The sequence below is a fragment of the Geospiza fortis genome, unplaced genomic scaffold (genome assembly GCF_000277835.1).
Source record: "Geospiza fortis unplaced genomic scaffold, GeoFor_1.0 scaffold98, whole genome shotgun sequence".
In the NCBI taxonomy this organism is placed as follows: Eukaryota; Metazoa; Chordata; class Aves; order Passeriformes; family Thraupidae; genus Geospiza; species Geospiza fortis.
The window spans coordinates 7,019,015-7,037,150 of record NW_005054306.1 but is presented as its reverse complement, the minus strand read 5'-3'; the positions used below and the strand labels follow the sequence as shown (position 1 = coordinate 7,037,150).

General features: G+C 39.1%; 1 protein-coding gene across 1 annotated transcript; it reads right to left on the bottom strand.

Annotated features, from left to right (window-relative positions):
- Positions 1-214: 214 nt before the first annotated feature.
- NUS1 (NUS1 dehydrodolichyl diphosphate synthase subunit) lies at positions 215-17,856 on the bottom strand. The gene is made up of 5 exons (XM_005418446.2): positions 17,811-17,856; positions 9,868-9,990; positions 7,582-7,734; positions 3,426-3,525; positions 215-2,718 (listed from the first exon to the last, which is right to left on the bottom strand). Exons 1-5 carry the CDS (start codon positions 17,839-17,841, stop codon positions 2,628-2,630), a joined length of 498 nt encoding a protein of 165 aa, XP_005418503.2. The 5' UTR covers positions 17,842-17,856; the 3' UTR covers positions 215-2,627.
- Positions 17,857-18,136: the final 280 nt, after the last annotated feature.

Sequence of the window (18,136 nt, the reverse complement as noted above, 5' to 3'; positions counted from 1 at the left end):
AAATGCTTTACTATGAAAGCTTTCATTAAAGCATCTAAGTTGGAAGTGGTAGATGAAAAATTTGCCCAGTTCTTACACTACAGAAAGCAATTAAAGAGCACAAAAGAATATAACATTTGAAGTTCTCTACTTCCCCAGAGAGATGTAGCAACATAAATTGGGCTACAGTGCCCCAGCTGAACTTCCAAAAGTATTCATGTATCACCATAGCCTGTAGAAAGATTATAGTCTTTTATTGATTTATTGTTTTACAGATTCAGCTTTCAATAATAAAGTTCAATAAATTGATTCCCTAATCATAAAAACTCATTTTACACATTATGTACAGGTACCCAACATGTCACAGCACAGACCTTCACACAGAACAAGCTGGGCAGAGGCGCTAAGGGCAAGGACGTACATTCAGAGATCAAGTCGTGGATATGCACAGTGCTTTTGGCACACCTCACTGAAGATTGCCCACACAGGGACAGTAAAATAATCCCAACTAAGTCATAACATGGATTAGTTCAACTACATTAATTCCAGGAGGAACACTTAATTCACAATTAAACTGGCCATCAGAAGAGACTGAAGTTGAATCAAATGCAGCTGAACTAATCATTTTAGTTTTATTAAGCAATCCTCTGTAGACAAATTCTAAGCCTTGAGATCTGTCTTCAATATTAAACGCATCTTTTTAGCTGAGATATGAAGAAGTTTGAGGACTGAGGGAACTCAGGTATGAGAAGTATTCTTTGGCAGCTTGATACAAATATAAAAAATACATTATTTTTGAGGGCGAAACTAAGCTTTTCCCATGACTGCCAGCACCAGAACTGCTTCAGTGACACAGTAACACGTACTGGAACGTAAACACAACCTTGCATTTTAATGAAACAAAATTCATATTACAGATGAACGTCAATACTCCAGATACCCTTCAACAAGTTACCCATTCCCCACAAAAAAAGTTGAACTTAACATTCAGTGAGAAAATCCGCCCATGTCAATGACAGGGCCCAGGAAACATTGCACAACTGTTCACCTTTGCAATACAGGACCTGGCACACAAGAGACAAGTTGACAAAGTGTACTCAAAGTATTCCAGCTCCTATGCAAAACTATTTTATGTCAAAACCTTTAGTTAATTTATTGAATATCCCTTGCTCTTTTCTGAGATAAAGTGACCACAGGTCTTTCTGTAACTGCAATCTAGCCTTATGATGACAAAAAAACGCAGCTAAGAGTTTATGCAATCTGCTTTATAACATTACATCAAGCAACAAGTTAAAATACACCATTTCACAATGAGGCAGACATTAGTTTAAAATCTGGCAATTCCCTTTTAAAAACAGTTGTTTTCCCTTCTAGTGACATGGCTATTCCCCAAAGGAGAGAAAGCCAGGCTCAGTTTGAAGAGTGGGACGAGGGGGCAACAGGAAACACTTCCAGAATGAAGCATTCAACAATTCTGCAGCCTGCAGGGCAGAAGGCTGTGTATCAACGTTTGACTTCAGTAATACAGATCCTAAAGATATTGCTTTGTCCAAGTGCAGCCATAAACTTGTAATTTTAAACTACTTCCAAAACAGGAATGTAACTTCAACAGGCCATTCCACAATGGAGAACATTTAGCCAATATCTCTACTTAGTTATCTCAGTGCTGAAATACTGTAGGGCAGCTTCACTTCATCTTCCTTCTTTGTCTGCTTTGTTTCATTCAAACTTCTAATGCTCAGTTCAGAACAAATAAAAATAAAAAAAGGCTTAAGCAGACTCCCTTGCTGGGCACACAAGTACAAGCAGCAAGTCACACTTAGCCATGGAAGTTGACTCAGACCTTTTTCAAATCTTTCAGCAAACGATGCCAGAGCCTCTTTCTGCTTGTTACCTTGAGTGAGCATGTTATGGGGAGAACAGGTATACAAACAATACGTAGTACTGTTTATGCTTATTCCCAACGGAAAACCGACCTCATGCTGAGATGTTTTATTCACTCAGGGTGGTAGGAATACTTTCATCCCACCACTTAAAAAAAAAAAAAGCTGGATTCTGCAACACAGACTGCCTAATCCACTTACCATAGAAGCATCCACCCCTTTTTATGGAATCTTCTCAGTATTTCTAGAACTTAACACCTACAGCTGGCTTAGTCACGCAGCCAAGCTGCAGTTTCTATTTTCAGTTAACAAAACCAGCTTCTCTAGAATTCACATATTACATAGTAAATATATCCGAGGATAAACCATTAGCTCTGAAATGCCCGACCATGAAGAATTAAGAAACAAAGATGGAAGTTCTTCCTTGGTTTTAAGGATCTTCAGGGCATGGACTCCTATTTACATTGTCCTGTAGATTTCACAACACTTAATTCTTGCACGTTCATTTTGACACTTGAATGTCAAAGTGAGGGCAATTCAGCTTTGTTTTTAGTAACTGTCTTTTGCAAACAGGAAATCTGTGAATTCCCCTCCCCACAGATTCTCACGCATTCACACAGACTCTCTAGAAAGGTAAGACACTTTATTGAATTTTTTTGATAAATTAAGAAAGGACTATGAACCAGACTTATGGGTAGCAGGTGCTTGTAAACAGACATCAGTTCCTTCCCACAGAAAGCTTGACTCCATGCACTCAGCCCGAAGTCACTTTCCCCACCGTTGCTCACAGGCTGCATAGTGATGGAGGGCGGAGAAAAACTCTTCATAGCTGATGTTTAGGTGGGAAGGCAAAGAACTGAGAAAGCAAGTTAGAAACATCAAAGTGAGCTTTTATAAACACCACACTATTCATACAGCCACTCAGGAATATCACTAAAAGCAAGCTACTGTCTGAGTAACCTTGTGAAGTTGTTCTCAACATGGTTATTGTCACTCAACTCTAACAACTAAACCAGTCCCCCTCTAAACCAAAGCCTCCCATCAGAGTACACAGGGCCCTTCAAACCAGTGAAAGGCTGGAGCAGCATAGTGTGCCCACACGTTTCAGTGTACTATAAATGTGCTTGGATTTAAGAAGTTTAGGAAATCTAGTCAGTTCAGTAACTGCTAAAATTGAAAAGCAATCCATAGATGTGATCTTCTTGTATTATTCCATTTCCCTTGTATCCTATTAGTTTCCCTGTTAGGAACCTATAAGCCACAGAAAATCAACACTGATAGGAACACTGTCAAATGGGACTGGACCACACAATTGGTGGTGATAGAAGCTGTTCCTTAAAGATGAGGCATGAAGCCTGCTGTTGCCTAGTCAGGGATAAAAAAACAACAATGAATGTTTGACAGGTTTTAGTTAATAATTGTAAAATATCCTCAAATCAATCTCCAGACACTTGTTTAGCTGGATCTCCTCTTTTGGCCAGTTCCGTAAGTTATATCATAGAGACTTGCTTAGTTAGGTATTTTTCATTCCAGTGTGTTTTACAACATTTATAAGCAACTCACATGATTTCGGTCAGTCTGATGTGCCATGGAAGGAATCCTAATGTGCTGTCCACAGGACCAAACTTCAAGACTAAATCAGGATCAGGAAATCCATGTGTACCTGTAATAACAAGTTACACTAGATTTTATTAAATTCATCATAGGATTTTTTTTAGTTCTAAACCCTAAGGCATCTGCTTTTTCACTAAATGCGCTTTTTTAAAATGAAGGTCCCAAGGACAAGTTACCAATTAAAAGCCCAAGAGGACAGACTGGTCTTGCAACACCTGACTGACCAACTGAGCAAAAGCTTAGGCAGCCACTGCAGGCAAACCTGGACTACTATTTTTATGTCAGGTAGTTTTCAAAGACTTTCTATGGGAAAGTACAGGAACAGTTACATTGTTTTGAGTAACAGCAAACCCTAACAATGCTGTTTCATCTGACTTGATCTAGTTTTGTCTTGGCAAACTCAATTTTAGTAGCACAGAACATGCTGCACCCTGACTCTACCTACTATAGTCCTTACTTAACTATGTGGAGCTGCAATCAAGTACAGTAAAAGGACACAAAAAAAAGCTTAAGGAAAGTTCACTGAAGAACACCTTGGTACTACAGACCATCAAGGAAAAAAAACCCCAACTAGTCTCTTTCTCAGTATGAGACCAGACAGAAATTTTAAAACCAACTTACTATAAAATTTCAAAGATAATGCTGCAGCTGGCATCTTTCTGGTTAAATGAGTGAGGAAGAACAAGGCAATGTGTCATTTTCTGTTACTATGTGGACAACCTGACCCATTCTAGGGCAGAGCAAGATAATATTGAGGAATGCCACTAAGTGCCTACACTCTTACTACCCATACCTTAAAACCCCAGCCAGTCATTTCCCTCATGAGAGCATCCTGCTCATCTTCTGAGGCTGAAGGCAATTAGTGACCAAATACCACTGCCTCTGCCTCCCTCCCATATACTTCTGCAGTGCCTAAGCTACTCCAGGCTATAATTGACAGACAGGAAATAGGCTTACAATGAGCAGTCTGAGTCCAGCTTTCCCTGCTAATTCTAGCAATTTGATTAGAGCAACTTGTGGAAAAGAGTAGAGCACCCTAAGGGGACCCAAGAAGCTAAACTGCTCCTCTTGCACCTACCTAGCTCATCTGAAAAGCATTCCAGCAGTCAGAACCCTATTTTGCTATAATGCTGCAATTAGTCACGCTTATTGCAGGTAATTTGTTGCCACCTCTTCCACTACCCACCAATTCTGCAGGTTAAGTGCAAAAGTGCTTATACTGTGTAATGACTGCCTTTGGCAGATTAAAGTTTAATACAGCCTACTTGCTCCAAACTTCTGATGTTATTTCTCAATTATTTCCTCATTTGCTTAAATGAAAAAAAAAAACCGAAACCACTACACAAAAGCAGTCAAGAGCCTTTTACAGTTTTCAGATTAGTTGTAGAGGAACTTAAATTCAGGAGTAACAGAAAAGGAAACTAAGGCCAGATTTTGCTCCACCCAGGTTTTGAAACTGAAGCTGGAGATTTTTCAAAAAGTTCACATCCTCCCTCCCCACTGAATCGCCACAATAGTGATGATACCTTCTACCTTTTAGGGTAAAGAAGCTCTTTTCCCTAAGCACATGCATTTCTAAGAAAGGATGAAGCTTTTAGATAGGGGTGTCTTGTGCCACAGTCCAAATCTCACCTCAAAGTTAAGAAAAAAATTGCAAAGCAAAAGCCACTTTGTTGTTCAGAAGCTAGCACGTTAATATCGGAGAGCTTTGCAGGGAAGCAGTGAATACTTAGAAGTGGGGACTCTGGAGGAAGCGGACAGCTTTACTCATCAGCTGATTCAATAGCTGAGTACTCCTCAGCTGGTACAGCAGCAGGATCTTCAACACTGCAATGGCTTTTCAAACAGGAAAAGACCTTCAGAGAGCCTAGTTAATGCTAACATTTCCTTCTGGTTCCTATCTGAAGGAAAATGAAAATGCACACTGTAGTATTACTGTCACAAGAGCCTACTAGAAAACACAGTACTGTGCTTTCCAGTCTGCATCCATTTCTTTACCTAAACATAGTAGTGCTACTGATAATTTACATGTGAAAGTTCCCTCAGAGCTGCTAGAGTTACAGCAGTCGAGTTTAGCACACACAAGATACAAGGATTTGGGAGCAAACTTTAAAAAACAAAAGAAGCCAGAAGACTTGCACACTCAAAGGATGCCAATCTGGCAACATCCCTTCTAGGTCAGGAGTTCCGCAAGGGGAACATGAAGGAATTTTAGAGCTGATAACTATACCCTTCTCCACACAGATCTTACAGAGCAACTTGAGTAGCCTTAATTGATAGTCATGTTCTTTGCTGGAAGGCAAACAGACAGCAAGCAGAGACAATATTAAAATGCAGCTGGCACCTACTTTTCTGAAAACAAGCTGGTTAGCTGAGGCATTGCTCAGAAGAAAGTACTTTTACACTGCAGAAAACTCAAGTTGTAAGAATTAAGTGCATGACTGAATTAAGAACAAGAAAAGCCACATAACAAGCTAGAATCATACCATTTTAGGACTAGGCTTCAATAACTGCACCCTAAACATGAACAAAAAGTTTAAAAACTACATTAACGGGTATTTAAACCAAAATATAAAACCCCAAAGATTTACAGAAGACACCATTAATGCAAACTCTAAGAATATAACTACTTAAGTATTGCTTTCCAGAACATGCTCTCAAATCAGTAACGCACAGATGCATACTTTTAATACTGTTCCATTAAAAATGCATACAAACTGAATTTGCCTACAAGTAAAACAAAGTTTAAAAAGCTGCTGCTAAATAAGCAATGAAAGAATACTTCACCTCCAACAATGTCCCAAACATTAAGTAAACAAATTAATAAGGACCAGTTACAGATATTATCCTTAATTATTAGCCACATACATGAAGCGGCATGTTTCAAAGTTCAGTTTTGACAGATTAGATTTCTCTTTCTGTGCTCAGCTAGCATGCAATGTTTCAAACATAAATCTACTCATTTTAAGATTGGGCCTAATACTTTTAACATACAGAAGATCACCAACAAGTTTGAAAAGCTCCAGTTAAGTATCACTGGCCAAAATACACATAACCGGTAACAACTGTCACCGGCTCTTCATTAAATTTGTAACTGTTCTGAAGGAGTGATTGTTAATTTCCTTTAATTGCCTTTGGGGTATAACAGAAGAGATGTCCTAAGTTCTTCTTCAGGTGCCTTATTAAATATATTTAATAGTTCCATTATAGGAGGATGCTGACAACAGGGATGGAATTCAGCTTGAAGTTAAGTGACCAAACTGCCATGGAAGTCTGTCACATTTCAGCTGATCACCCACATGAAAAAGAAGGAATCACTCTCTAAAGTCCAATTAATGGGAACCACACTACAACAACATGCCCAAAGGCATCCAAGTTCAAGTGTGCAATCTGAAACCTGACGAGCTAATTACAGCTGCAATTAACATGCACGGATCACCTAGGCAAGCTGAGCAACTCATTACAGCTCCATAGTACCACTGGAAAAGTGGATGCTAACTCTAAACTTCTTCTCCCAGGTGTGGTATTAGGGCAGTCCTGCCCTTTTCATAGCTATTGCATGTAGCCACACATCACAGTGCAGAGTTAGTAATCTGCATGAATTAGTAATGAAGACAACTAAGCTAGTGTGGGTTACAGAGCAGCAAGAGAACAGCAAGTGCTCTATCATTTGCATTCAGGATAGTAGTCAGGCAGCAAGAACAGCTTTAATCGCTGTAACCAGACCTGGAAAAGACTCTGCCCATCCATATTTGCAGCTTGCAACTTGCAGCAAGTTAACCTAAATTAGAATAGTCTAGTTTTAGGTAATCCCAAAAGTACTATTTTCAGAAAGCTCATTGCAGAATATACCACAGATGCCGGAAACTCTGAAAAGCCAAAACTCTGCAATTTAGCTTAATATTTCTGCTAAAGAATTTTTCTGCTTAAAAAAACAGCTCAAAAGGCAATAAATGAGAAAGACATTTTTAACAGAAGCCTAAAAGCAATAATCATAACTTACTCTGATAGACTAAGCATCAAGATGCATACATTCCAAGCAATGAATACACTAGTAACCAAATGTTATAAATTGAGTACTCTTTCCCGTCCATATTATACTTACTACTTAATAAGTTGTCTAACATATTCACATCCAGGTCTGAATGTGTTCTTTGCTGCTGTGCTACCAACTGACAGAAGTTCTGAGCAGCTTTGACTATGTCTGCTTTTCCATCTTCTGGAGACAGCACCTTCAATGTAGATTGGCAATTTAAAACTGAAAGTACAAAACACAGTTTAAAAGCAACAGAAATATAATTGTTTTGCATGTGCTTTAGATAGTCACAGATACAGTTGAAAGTAACTGTAGTTTAATTCCTGTATTACAACTAGTTACAGATCCACCTCATCTGTCTCTTAGAGAAGTGGGTAAGAGTTTTCTGGATTTGCTGTATTACTAAAACACAAGCTTAAGACAACTACTTTGAGAAGTCCTGTGAGAAGGGGCTTAATTCAGTCTTCAAACATAGCCTTCCAGGAAATTTGGATTGGTTCTTACACTGTCAGGCAAAGCACTGAGAAGAAAGGTGCCTGGATAGTAACTTAAGGGGTTCAGGGAAATTAAAAAAAAAAACAACAAACAAATTTCTACCCTAGAAGAGGAAGGTGTTTTTAACAGCTACTGTGTACATTCATGTGACATAATTATTAAACTTGGAGGCCTCCCTCAATCTGATCACAGCATCTTGATGCAAGAGTTACAGTAAGGATCTAAGATAGCTACACTGAAGCTTGGAACAAGATAATAGTTCAGAATTCATCTATTCATCTGCAACTATGTCTGTGACTTAAGAGGACATTTCACAACAGTAATTATCTTAACTCTACACTATTGACAGGCAAGAGTCTTCTCATACTGCATGACTCGCATCACTGTCAGTACTGGTAAGGTACCTAAGAGGTAAACTTGCTGAGGAAGCTCAAGGCCAGAGATGGTGCACTATACTGGCTTCAAGTAAAGTGGGTTGAATATCAAAGTGTCAACATTTTAGGGTGATACCAAACTTAGGATAGTTATTACTAGATACTTAAAAATACATTTCTTAAAACTGCAGAACTTGACTGCAAAGGACCACACAGAACAGTCAAGATTCATAAGAACACCTAAAACCCCTCAGTTCATCTATCCAAAGCCACCACAATGAAAATTATTCTTCCTTAATATTGCTTGATTTGCAAATTTGCATCAAATGTCCTACATTTAAAAAATATTTAACAGTATCTCTAAATTGCAATGCATGCAATTTTGTTATTCAGAAGTGAAAAACTGCAGATAATAATAAACTGCATAGATGTCAGTTTGTTCAGCTGAAAACATGAAGCATCTGATCTGACTGTGAAGCCTCCTAAAAAAGAATGAAGAATTTAAAAAGAGAACAGAAAACACCTCTGCTTTCCACAGTTTCCAGCACAAAAGGTTCCTGAGGTTTAAAAGCACTCTTCTCATCAGCAAGTCTGAGAAGTCTTTCAGTAGTTTGTTTGGTGTGAACATCAATATCCCAACTTAGGTAAGTGTAGCTAAGCATGCTGGAGTTTAAGACATTAATAGCCTGTCTACCCCATCTTCTGCTGGTTATTTCAACCTTCACAGGAAGGAAAAAAAATAGCATGAAACCCGAGTTCTTCCACATAAATGCTAGCATCTTAGGCTAAGTTGTTCGTAAGACAAGTTCATGTTACAATATTATACTTTGTACTGGAAAACTGGCACAAAGGATTTTAGTATTCGGTCAGCTCTCATAGGGGAGGTCAAAACTTGCAAGCAGCATTTTCAACACAGCTAAATGTACCACAACTTGTGCAGATTTTTCATAAGTCTTTGAACTATGATGATCTTAAAACATAAGGGTTGTTTAGGTATTTTTTTACAAGACCTACTAATATTACGAGTTGTAGTTAGAAGAGCTGTATCAGCCCATCTCTTTAAGACAAAGGCCTGATTCAAGTATGTGCCTGTGATTTATTATATTTGAACAGACTTCTAGCATTTGTCTTAGGCAGCAGATGAGGAAATGAGTTCTTATAGCAGATGGTGCTGTGTAAGGAACATCAGCCTTGAAACCTACTCCTGGTTTCCACATCTAAGTATGTGCAAAAGCTATTATTACCAAATCTATTTTTTTAACTTGTGCCCTTTACCTTCCTGATGGCATTGTATCTTGCCATGACAACCAGCAGTTTTGCTCTTCCCTTTCTCCTCCCCACTTTGAGGTGTATGTTTGGAAAAATGGAAGCACACACATGAAGAAAAAGGTCACTGTACATAGAAATGTGTTTAAGAAAAAGCATATTCATGATTGATATACAGCTATTTAGAGGCATACCAAGCCCCACTTGTAGTTGATCTTACCTTGACCAGTTTTGTCGTGATTTGCAAATTCCGCAGAGTACTTGGAGCAATCTAGTCCCAAGAGTTCTTGCTGCTGTTTTAAAATTTCATCCATCAATCTTGAATTATTCCTCTTGAAAATACCTTTAAAAAAAAAAGCTGCATATCAGCCAACTCCTATAAAGGGTGTTACAAAATAAATCTGACACTAAGCAAGAAGAAAAAATTAGTCAGAACTGGTTTCAGACTGGAATCCACAAGTGTGGGTAAGAACTCAAAGCAAATGCTACTGCATGTGACTAATCTGAGTGACCTTGGAAAGACAACTCATGTGCTTTTGTTCTTCTTTCACCCAGCCTGAATAAGCAGCAAGTTGCAACTGCATAAGGGATAGCTTAAGACTTATTTCCTTGTCCTTGGTATGCTAGAAATAGAGAAAGCAATCATCAGCAAAGAACACCAAGTCAGATTAACACCAAATTTCTTTAAAGCCCACACTGCTTAAGTCTGCTACCGGTTATTGCCACATGCCTAAGGCTGCAGGCTATCACCACTAAATCAACATTTCAGGTCTCAGTAAGTATCCACTCTTAAGCCATCCAACAGCATGGATTTCCTAATAAGAGAATTTCACAAGCTGTATGTTTCAAGGAGTTCATGCAGTCCCCAAGGCCTTTTTACACTTACATACTTAAGGCAGACACATTTCGAATGCAGGAAATCACAAAAGCCTGCTTCAAAGGTACTTGGGCTCTTGTACTAAAATAAATTCTAGCTTTTGAGAAACATAACTCTACTTCTAATTAAATGCCACAGCAAAACTAGATGCTACAGTTTAAATATTTACAATCCAAAAGCATGGCTAGGCATATTCACTCAGGAATTGGATAATGCTTTTTTCACAGGGTATTCAGAGGTTTTTACTGCACTTCATTCAGAAGCCTTATGTCAAACATTTCCACTGACCAGTCTAAAAATGTCCACACAATAATCTTACAATGTAGACAGTGCAAAAGAATGTAAGACATGAAATTTTGATTAGGCTTAGGATTCAGCACCACAACCTGACCATAAAATCTGGAACTGCTACAAGAGTTCCCACATTGGTCAAACAGTACCATCAGAATCAAGATCAGAATACATTAAGAGTTAGTTTGCAATATGAAGTGATTCAATGCATTTATTTAATACGCAAGCCTTTAGGCCTAATGAATTAGAACTTTTCTACAGGGTTCATTAGAGGTTTTACTAGGTGGAAAAGTATCTATTTTTTCCCCTCATCCTGGATAGTTCCTGTAAAAAAAACCCTATTTCATTATAGAAGTGTTAGTGATGCTTATAATTAATTTCACATGTTTACAAAAAAGCAAGTTGTGGCTAGGCACAAACCTCTACAGAAGAAAGTTTGTTAGAATGCTTCTGCTAAGTTTAAACTGAGGTTAAATTGTGGCTTCCTCTGCTCCTGCCTTCTAGCATATACTTACGCATACTAGAAATTGAGAATGGTGCTTTAAATACAGCTGTTTGATACAACTCTGCTTGGCTCGGTCTGTTTCGTGCTGGGGTTAGCACAAATTGTCTTCCTCGCTCCCAAGGTCAGCAGCAGTGCAGCCCCTGCAATTGCTAATCCTGTACCCTCTTCAAGGAAGATCTGGACAAGGCTGCATGTGCCTCACCTTTAGGAGTCACTCGACATCCATATACTTTTAGATATGAGAAATAAAACTATGTTCAATATCCAGATAAACATGTGACATAATTAGGAAAGGCTCCCAATCTGGGAAATAAGCTGCTGCTCTTCTTCCCCTTTTTCACCCAATACTAATGATACCAAATCCTTTCTTGTGAAAGGTTTTTGCCTATCCCTGCCAAAGACTGGAAGAACTAACTTAAGACTCCACACTCCAGCTCTGAAGTAAATTAAGACACTGAGGACAAGTAGAAGAACTGACCAAGGTGTTTGCTTAGATATCATATACCGGAATTGGTCCAGCTCCAAAGTGAAGGTCCTCAACACACACAACAGACACAGAAGACTTGCTAAATAAATGTGTTCTTAAGATTTATCTGAGTACCACCCTTCTATTCTGCCTGTTTATCTCACCCACCCCCTCAGTTGTTCAAACTTGGGGACTGGAACAGCAGTGTAACAAACAGGAAGCTACTGTAGTTGTACCATGTAGTTGCAGTATGCTGGCTTGGAAAGGCCTCCACACCTAAATTCTTACTGATGCATTAACCTTGACACATACACAGTTTTCCTGAAGAGAAGATCCTGAAGCACAACAGAAGGTAGTAAAAATTCAGACTAACTCAGATTTTAATTAAATACCAACAGCATTTGGGAATACTCCTTCAGTGTTTGTCTCTCAGTCAGTGCCCAAGAGACTTATGAATGCACATCACAGCAAACACAGTCCTGCCAAATGCAATATTCACAGGCCAAATCCATATTCAACTTCAAGAATTTTACATGGTCATGACTCAGCTATATTCTCCTCTCCCTACAGTATCTCAAAACCCCATTTACCTACAAGGCTATTTTTTTTAAAACTTTGTAAATGTACCCAACTTAGTTCTGGGAGATGCTGTTGCTTAATTTAAACATGACAAATATAGCAAACAAGTCCATGAGTAGGTCAACTCAGTAACAGAATTACGTGTTTCTAGGTAGTGAAACTTAACTATTGATTTACTGCTACCCTCCAATTTTGTTCACAAAATTAGAGCTAGTCCATAATGTAATTTTAACAGTATAAAAAATTACAGTTTGACAAAGGCCTAATAAATTTTGGCAATACAACAGATGTTTGCTGTTAAATTAAAAAAAAATGCAGCACTACTCATGTTTCTAATATGGAACACAAACATGAAATTGTCACTATTATTTTTCATCGGAAGATTTTCTGGCTTTGAAAAGCAGAAACATTTGTTTGGTCAGAACTCTAGAAACTTTGTAAGCTGGCACAAATGTGTATGTTCCTGCAAATGAAGTGTTCTAAGAATTACATGTATTTAAGCACTAAAATTCCCAATGCAAAAGAGTATCAAACTGTCCTGGTTTGTTTCCTTTAGCTACTGAGAACTTGTGAGCTGTTTTCAGGGATACTACTTGTTTTTACAACACGAGCTGCAAGCATGCTGTCGGTCATTTGTTCCTATTAGAGCTGAGGCAAACCAGAAGTGTTTTAGCTTCCTACAGTAGTCCTCCATTACACAGGTCTTTTCCAGGGCACACACCTTTTGCTCAGATTTACAGCAGCTACAAGCCATGCCCCTTTGCTTGCAACCATGGTGTTGCAATGTTTTAGGGTTAGATATTGACAAATGAAGTTTGTAATTAAGAGGCTGCAAATTCATCAAGTGTAGAAGTGACAAGAATCTTGAACTGGAAGTGAACAACTGGCACAGAGAAACACCAGGTGATGTCAACCATTTGTTTGTCTGACTAGACTACCACAGCCACCACCTGTTAATGCCTTAGTGGCATCTCAAAGTTCAACATTTTTAATTTCCCTGCTTTTTAAAGCAGCAGAATCTGGCAAAACACAAAATAATAAACAGATAGCTCATTCTTGCAAGGGAACACCTTACCAAAGTGGAGTCTAGTAAAGAACATATCTCCACAACATTTCAGTTATTTGCTTTCTCAACTTCTTTCCAGGGCTGACAAGGAAAGAGTAATCAAAAGTTCTAGTTATCAGGTATTAACATTTTGAGAATATCAAATAATAAACCACTTCAAAGAACGCACATGCAAGAAACCATTTCAATACATGAGCAACTTTTGCCTACATCCTGTTGGATCACGCTGGTTGATAACGAAGGAAAGCATGGCCATTATACTGGACCTCACAGGATACGGATAGCTACAAATACCTCCTCTATTCCAAGAGTCTAGGGAAAAAAGTAATCCAAGTTTGAATGTAACTAAAGTCACTTAAATTTCAGTCAGATTAAGGCCACTTAAGACAGCACTAACAAGTCAAAGAATTTGACTTAGAACTAAGAACTTCATAGGTGACCATTCCTCCCACATTTCTTCTTGGCGAGCCATTCCGCACTAAGAGAACAAGGGCTCATCAGCAATTAGGAGAAAAGATCTCTCTTCCATATTCCCCATTCCTTTAAGGAGATCACCTTCTACAGATTATTGTTATCCCTTTTAATAAATGTGGTCTGAGAACTCCTCTCAACTCAACACCAAAATGAAACTGTGGAAGGTGAAATTTCATGTGGGTGAAGGCCCACAGCAGATGCCATGGGATATTAGTATCTCACAAGTGTTCCAGTGACATAAAACCACAACACATTTATCTAGCCCAGTGAAATAAACACACTGCACACCCAGAAGATTTTATGGATTGATCAAATTAGCTAAATTACCAAGTAATACAGAAGAGACTGGAAGCCTACTTTGCGGCTAATTAAATAATTTCTTTTCCATACTCTATCCTTTAAAAGAGTTTTTAAGGGAAAAGTGGTCAGAAGCAAAGCAGTTCACTAGAAAGCTATACCCAGGACAGTAACCTCAAATTCTCAATACAGTCACACCACGGGCTTGAAAAAACCTTCAGGAGGAAGCATCTATCTAGGAGTCCAAAGTACCCAAATGCCAAGATTCAGCAAGCTCCCAAAAAGCACTCTAGACTTGTCTTAAACTATAGCAGGAAAGCTTCACAGAAGTAAAACTCAATCAAGCTCTCCCAAAAGGCACAACAACTACCAAAAGAAAGTTAAAGTATACAGCACTAGTAAAAGGCTTCTGCTCCCCAGAAGGTATTTTAAGTGCTATTACCTGAAAGCATTATCAATGCCTTCTGACTGCAACAAAGCTGCAGTATTTCCTCAGATAAAGTCTCCACAAGAATGGCTGGATTTCTACCAAGAAATGACTGGCAATACAAAAGTCAACAGAAAAATTCTTGATCAAAAGCCTGAAACTTTAGTCTGCATTATTTAACTCAGGTGTGCACAGTAGCATTAAGTTTATTATGGCTTTGTCATGCTGCACAATAATGAAAATTCAGAGAAAGGGCTTCCACACAGCAGGGACAGTAAAGCCAGACCACCCTGGGCTCCAAACATGCTGAGGAAACAGAGAAGTCTCACTTCTGAGCCCTGCACAACTCCAGCCAAGGTGCCTTTACAGTTACTGGTGCAGCTGCTGTAACAAAACAGTGTGAGCTGGAATGCAGCTACTTATTTTGACATTGCAGGAAACTGACACACTATTTCTTGCAGAGAAGGCAACCATGGAAGACAAAGCTTGTAAACAATGTTTCCTGTTGCGATCAAAAGAATCTCAGTACTACAGATATGCAGTGAAGGAAAAGAAACATATTAAGGTACACCTCACCACAGCTAACACTGATCCAGAGCACTCACAGTTAGTTTTCCTTCTCCAATACAGCCAGCACTAGTGGGGACTTTGACAAATCAATAGTTGGTACACTTGTATGAACACAAACCCCCAGAAACAGCTCAGCAGTCCAAAAGCACCACTCACCATCTGAGTGGATGGAAACAAGTGCACACTGTAATTAAGGGTCACCCTCTGCTACTGATAAGAGCAAGTTGTACCTGACTTCATTCACCTTCACTACTATCAGTGTTAGTGCTGAGGGCTCCAGACTCCACCACCACTGAGCACCGGATTTAGCAACAGCTGCAACATCCTACTTAATGACAAGTCTATCTGGAAATGCTGTATGCTCAATCAAAGCACCCTAAGGAGCTTAGCACCACAAGAAAGGCAGCATATGTGCTATTACCAGCAGTAACATACACTAGAGTTCTATGAATGACTATTTGCTCACTCTCTGAAGCTGAAGTCAGTCTGAAAAGCTCAGCTGGGCACAAAGCAGTTGCAGCTGCTATCCTGGACAACCCACTGAACACCTGTGAGGAACATGATGTGCAATGGAAGGCTATTCTCATCAACCCTAGAAAAGTTTGGCAAAAGCCACAGATTTAAAACTTTTTCATTGCTCTGCCTTCTTTGATTTTGCTTCAACAAATTGGAAAGTAAGCTAGCAATTAAACTAGCATATTCTAGTATCAGAGTACCAACAGAAGAACAAGCTACTAAAAAATATGCTTCAATACTGAAATAATGAGAAAATAGCTGTATTTTCAGATCTCAGGAGTGACAGCAAAACCTCTTCAACATGCAACTTTAGAATGAAAAATTAAAATCCACACTCATCACATAACCTGCACTTAGAACAACAAAACCAACCAAACTAAAGAAAAAATTCCCAACACCAAAACAAAAAATAACATCACAACACAGAACAAAAGCAAACAATTAACATATGTAACTTTAGATTGAATGAAACAATACATGGACACAGCAGCAAATAACCCAAGATTTTTGTTTTTCTGAACTGCCAGCAATAACAATTCTTCTGCAAGGTTATGTTAGCTCTTCAGAGGACAAAAATAATTTCTGGTCATCATATTTAGTCTTCTAATAGGCAATCTTAGATCTGACTGAATTTCAACACATGCTGGAGAAGCAGTAGTAGGTTTTCAAAAACTATTGTTTCTGACACTGCTACAGCTGGTACCTTCTCCCTCCTCACTGTAGCAGAGCAGGCAGGATGAAAGCCAAGACGACCAAGAAACATGATTCTCAGCTTGATCTCCTCCTCAGTTCAGCTCTCATACATATAATTTGTGGAGCTCAGGGATGGAATCTAAAAAGGAACTAAGCACATACGTAAACATATTAGGCAATACTGCCCATAGCTTATTTAAATTTGAAGTTCAAGATCCTGTACAATAAAAATGTCTCTCTTCAAGCTATGAGGGAAACTCTCCTCCTTGGTACTGTTTGCTCTGCAGCATTTCACCTGGTAGAATGCTTTCCAAGTTGGGAGTAAAAACTGTCAACATATAAATGACTTTTCAGAAGGAGGTGTTCTCTATGTGCTTGAGATGTTATGTAAATATTTTATATCATTCTTTGACTTCCAAATGAGGAAGCGTTCTCCCTCTGAACTACAACATAACCAGTTCTACAACAGCCCTGCACAGATGGCCAGTTTAAACTGCTAAGTGACGGGTATTAAGCCCAGTTTCCCATAATGATCTTAGAGTAATTTAGTGAAAGTCAAGTCTTCCAAGTCTTTTATCACATAGGAAGGATCAACCATGAAACAAAACTATAAATGGTGATGGTTTAAAATAAAGTGGAAAAAATTTAAAAATCACAAATGCCTATGCTCAAGGAAAGGCCTGTATACCTTAGATGCTTTTGCACACTTAATAACAAAAGATTTCCCCTACTTACATGGGTTTCTCTGCTGGGCATTTCCTGAAAGAGCACTAGAAGACAACTGTACCTCTAACCTGGCAGAAACCTACAGAGTTCACCTAAACTACATGACACCTCTAAACAGCCACTGGGAGTGGCTCAAAACAAGTTAAACCTTGGTCTCCTACAGTCTCACCCCTGACAGCAAGAGCACAGGCATCTTCAGGATGAAGTTTTTTCCTCTGCAGGACAGAAACAGGACACAGTCCATGTCTTGTTGACCCTTCTGAGTTGACAGCTTGTCCAGTACAGGTTAGAGTTCATCTCTCAATGATCAGCTGGACAGAAAGCTTCAACTAAGAGTATCTTGAATGTGGCTGGTTTTAGCTCTCCACTAGGAAAGGACAGGTATGAGGAAGTCAGATTTGTTCCACAATTTCCTCACAGTATGTGAAACCCAAACTCTGATCTTATCTTTATGATAGTCAGTGACATGGAATCAACATACTTGCAAGAGCCAGAGTTCAATAGTTTTACACCTGGGACTCAGTAATAAATAAAATCACACAACAGATGGAAAAAACACCAGAGCTTCCAGAAGCGCTGGCTCAGAGTTAACTCAAATGCCAAGCAGGACCAAATAATTGCAGATGACATAATTTAACTTCACAATACAGACAGCACACAGGACATACATGCTTACATTTAACTACTTGTCCATCCTGCTTCTTCATACAGAAGTACTTGAAAATAGAAGGCTACTTTCATTCATTCACTTCTGGAGGTTCAGCCCCAACTCAATAAATAAACAGCACTTAGAAGGGCAGGTAGCCTAAAGCTCTTCCCTGCTAGTCCTGCCCTACACTTTCAGATGACAGCATTCCTGTGAGCCGGGGGCTGTGGACAAGGCTCCAGAAAGCAGGCAGGGCCGGGTCATCCCGACACAGGAGCTGGGCCAGAAGGGCAACTAGGCCATTGCCCAGGCTCCCCGGGGACAGAAGCTCTGCAGCGGCCAAGCAGCTCCAGCGG

Bases quoted from the DNA above. Each gene is read 5' to 3' on its own strand.
- NUS1 (XM_005418446.2), bottom strand. From the start codon at position 17,841: ATGAAGAAGCAGGATGGACAAGTAGTTAAAT. The intron at 9,991-17,810 runs GTAAGCATGTAT...TTTTTTTTAAAG, and splicing joins GGATGGACAAGTAGTTAAAT to GTATTTTCAAGAGGAATAAT. The intron at 3,526-7,581 runs GTAAGTATAATA...TTGTTATTACAG, and splicing joins GTTAGACAACTTATTAAGTA to GTACACATGGATTTCCTGAT.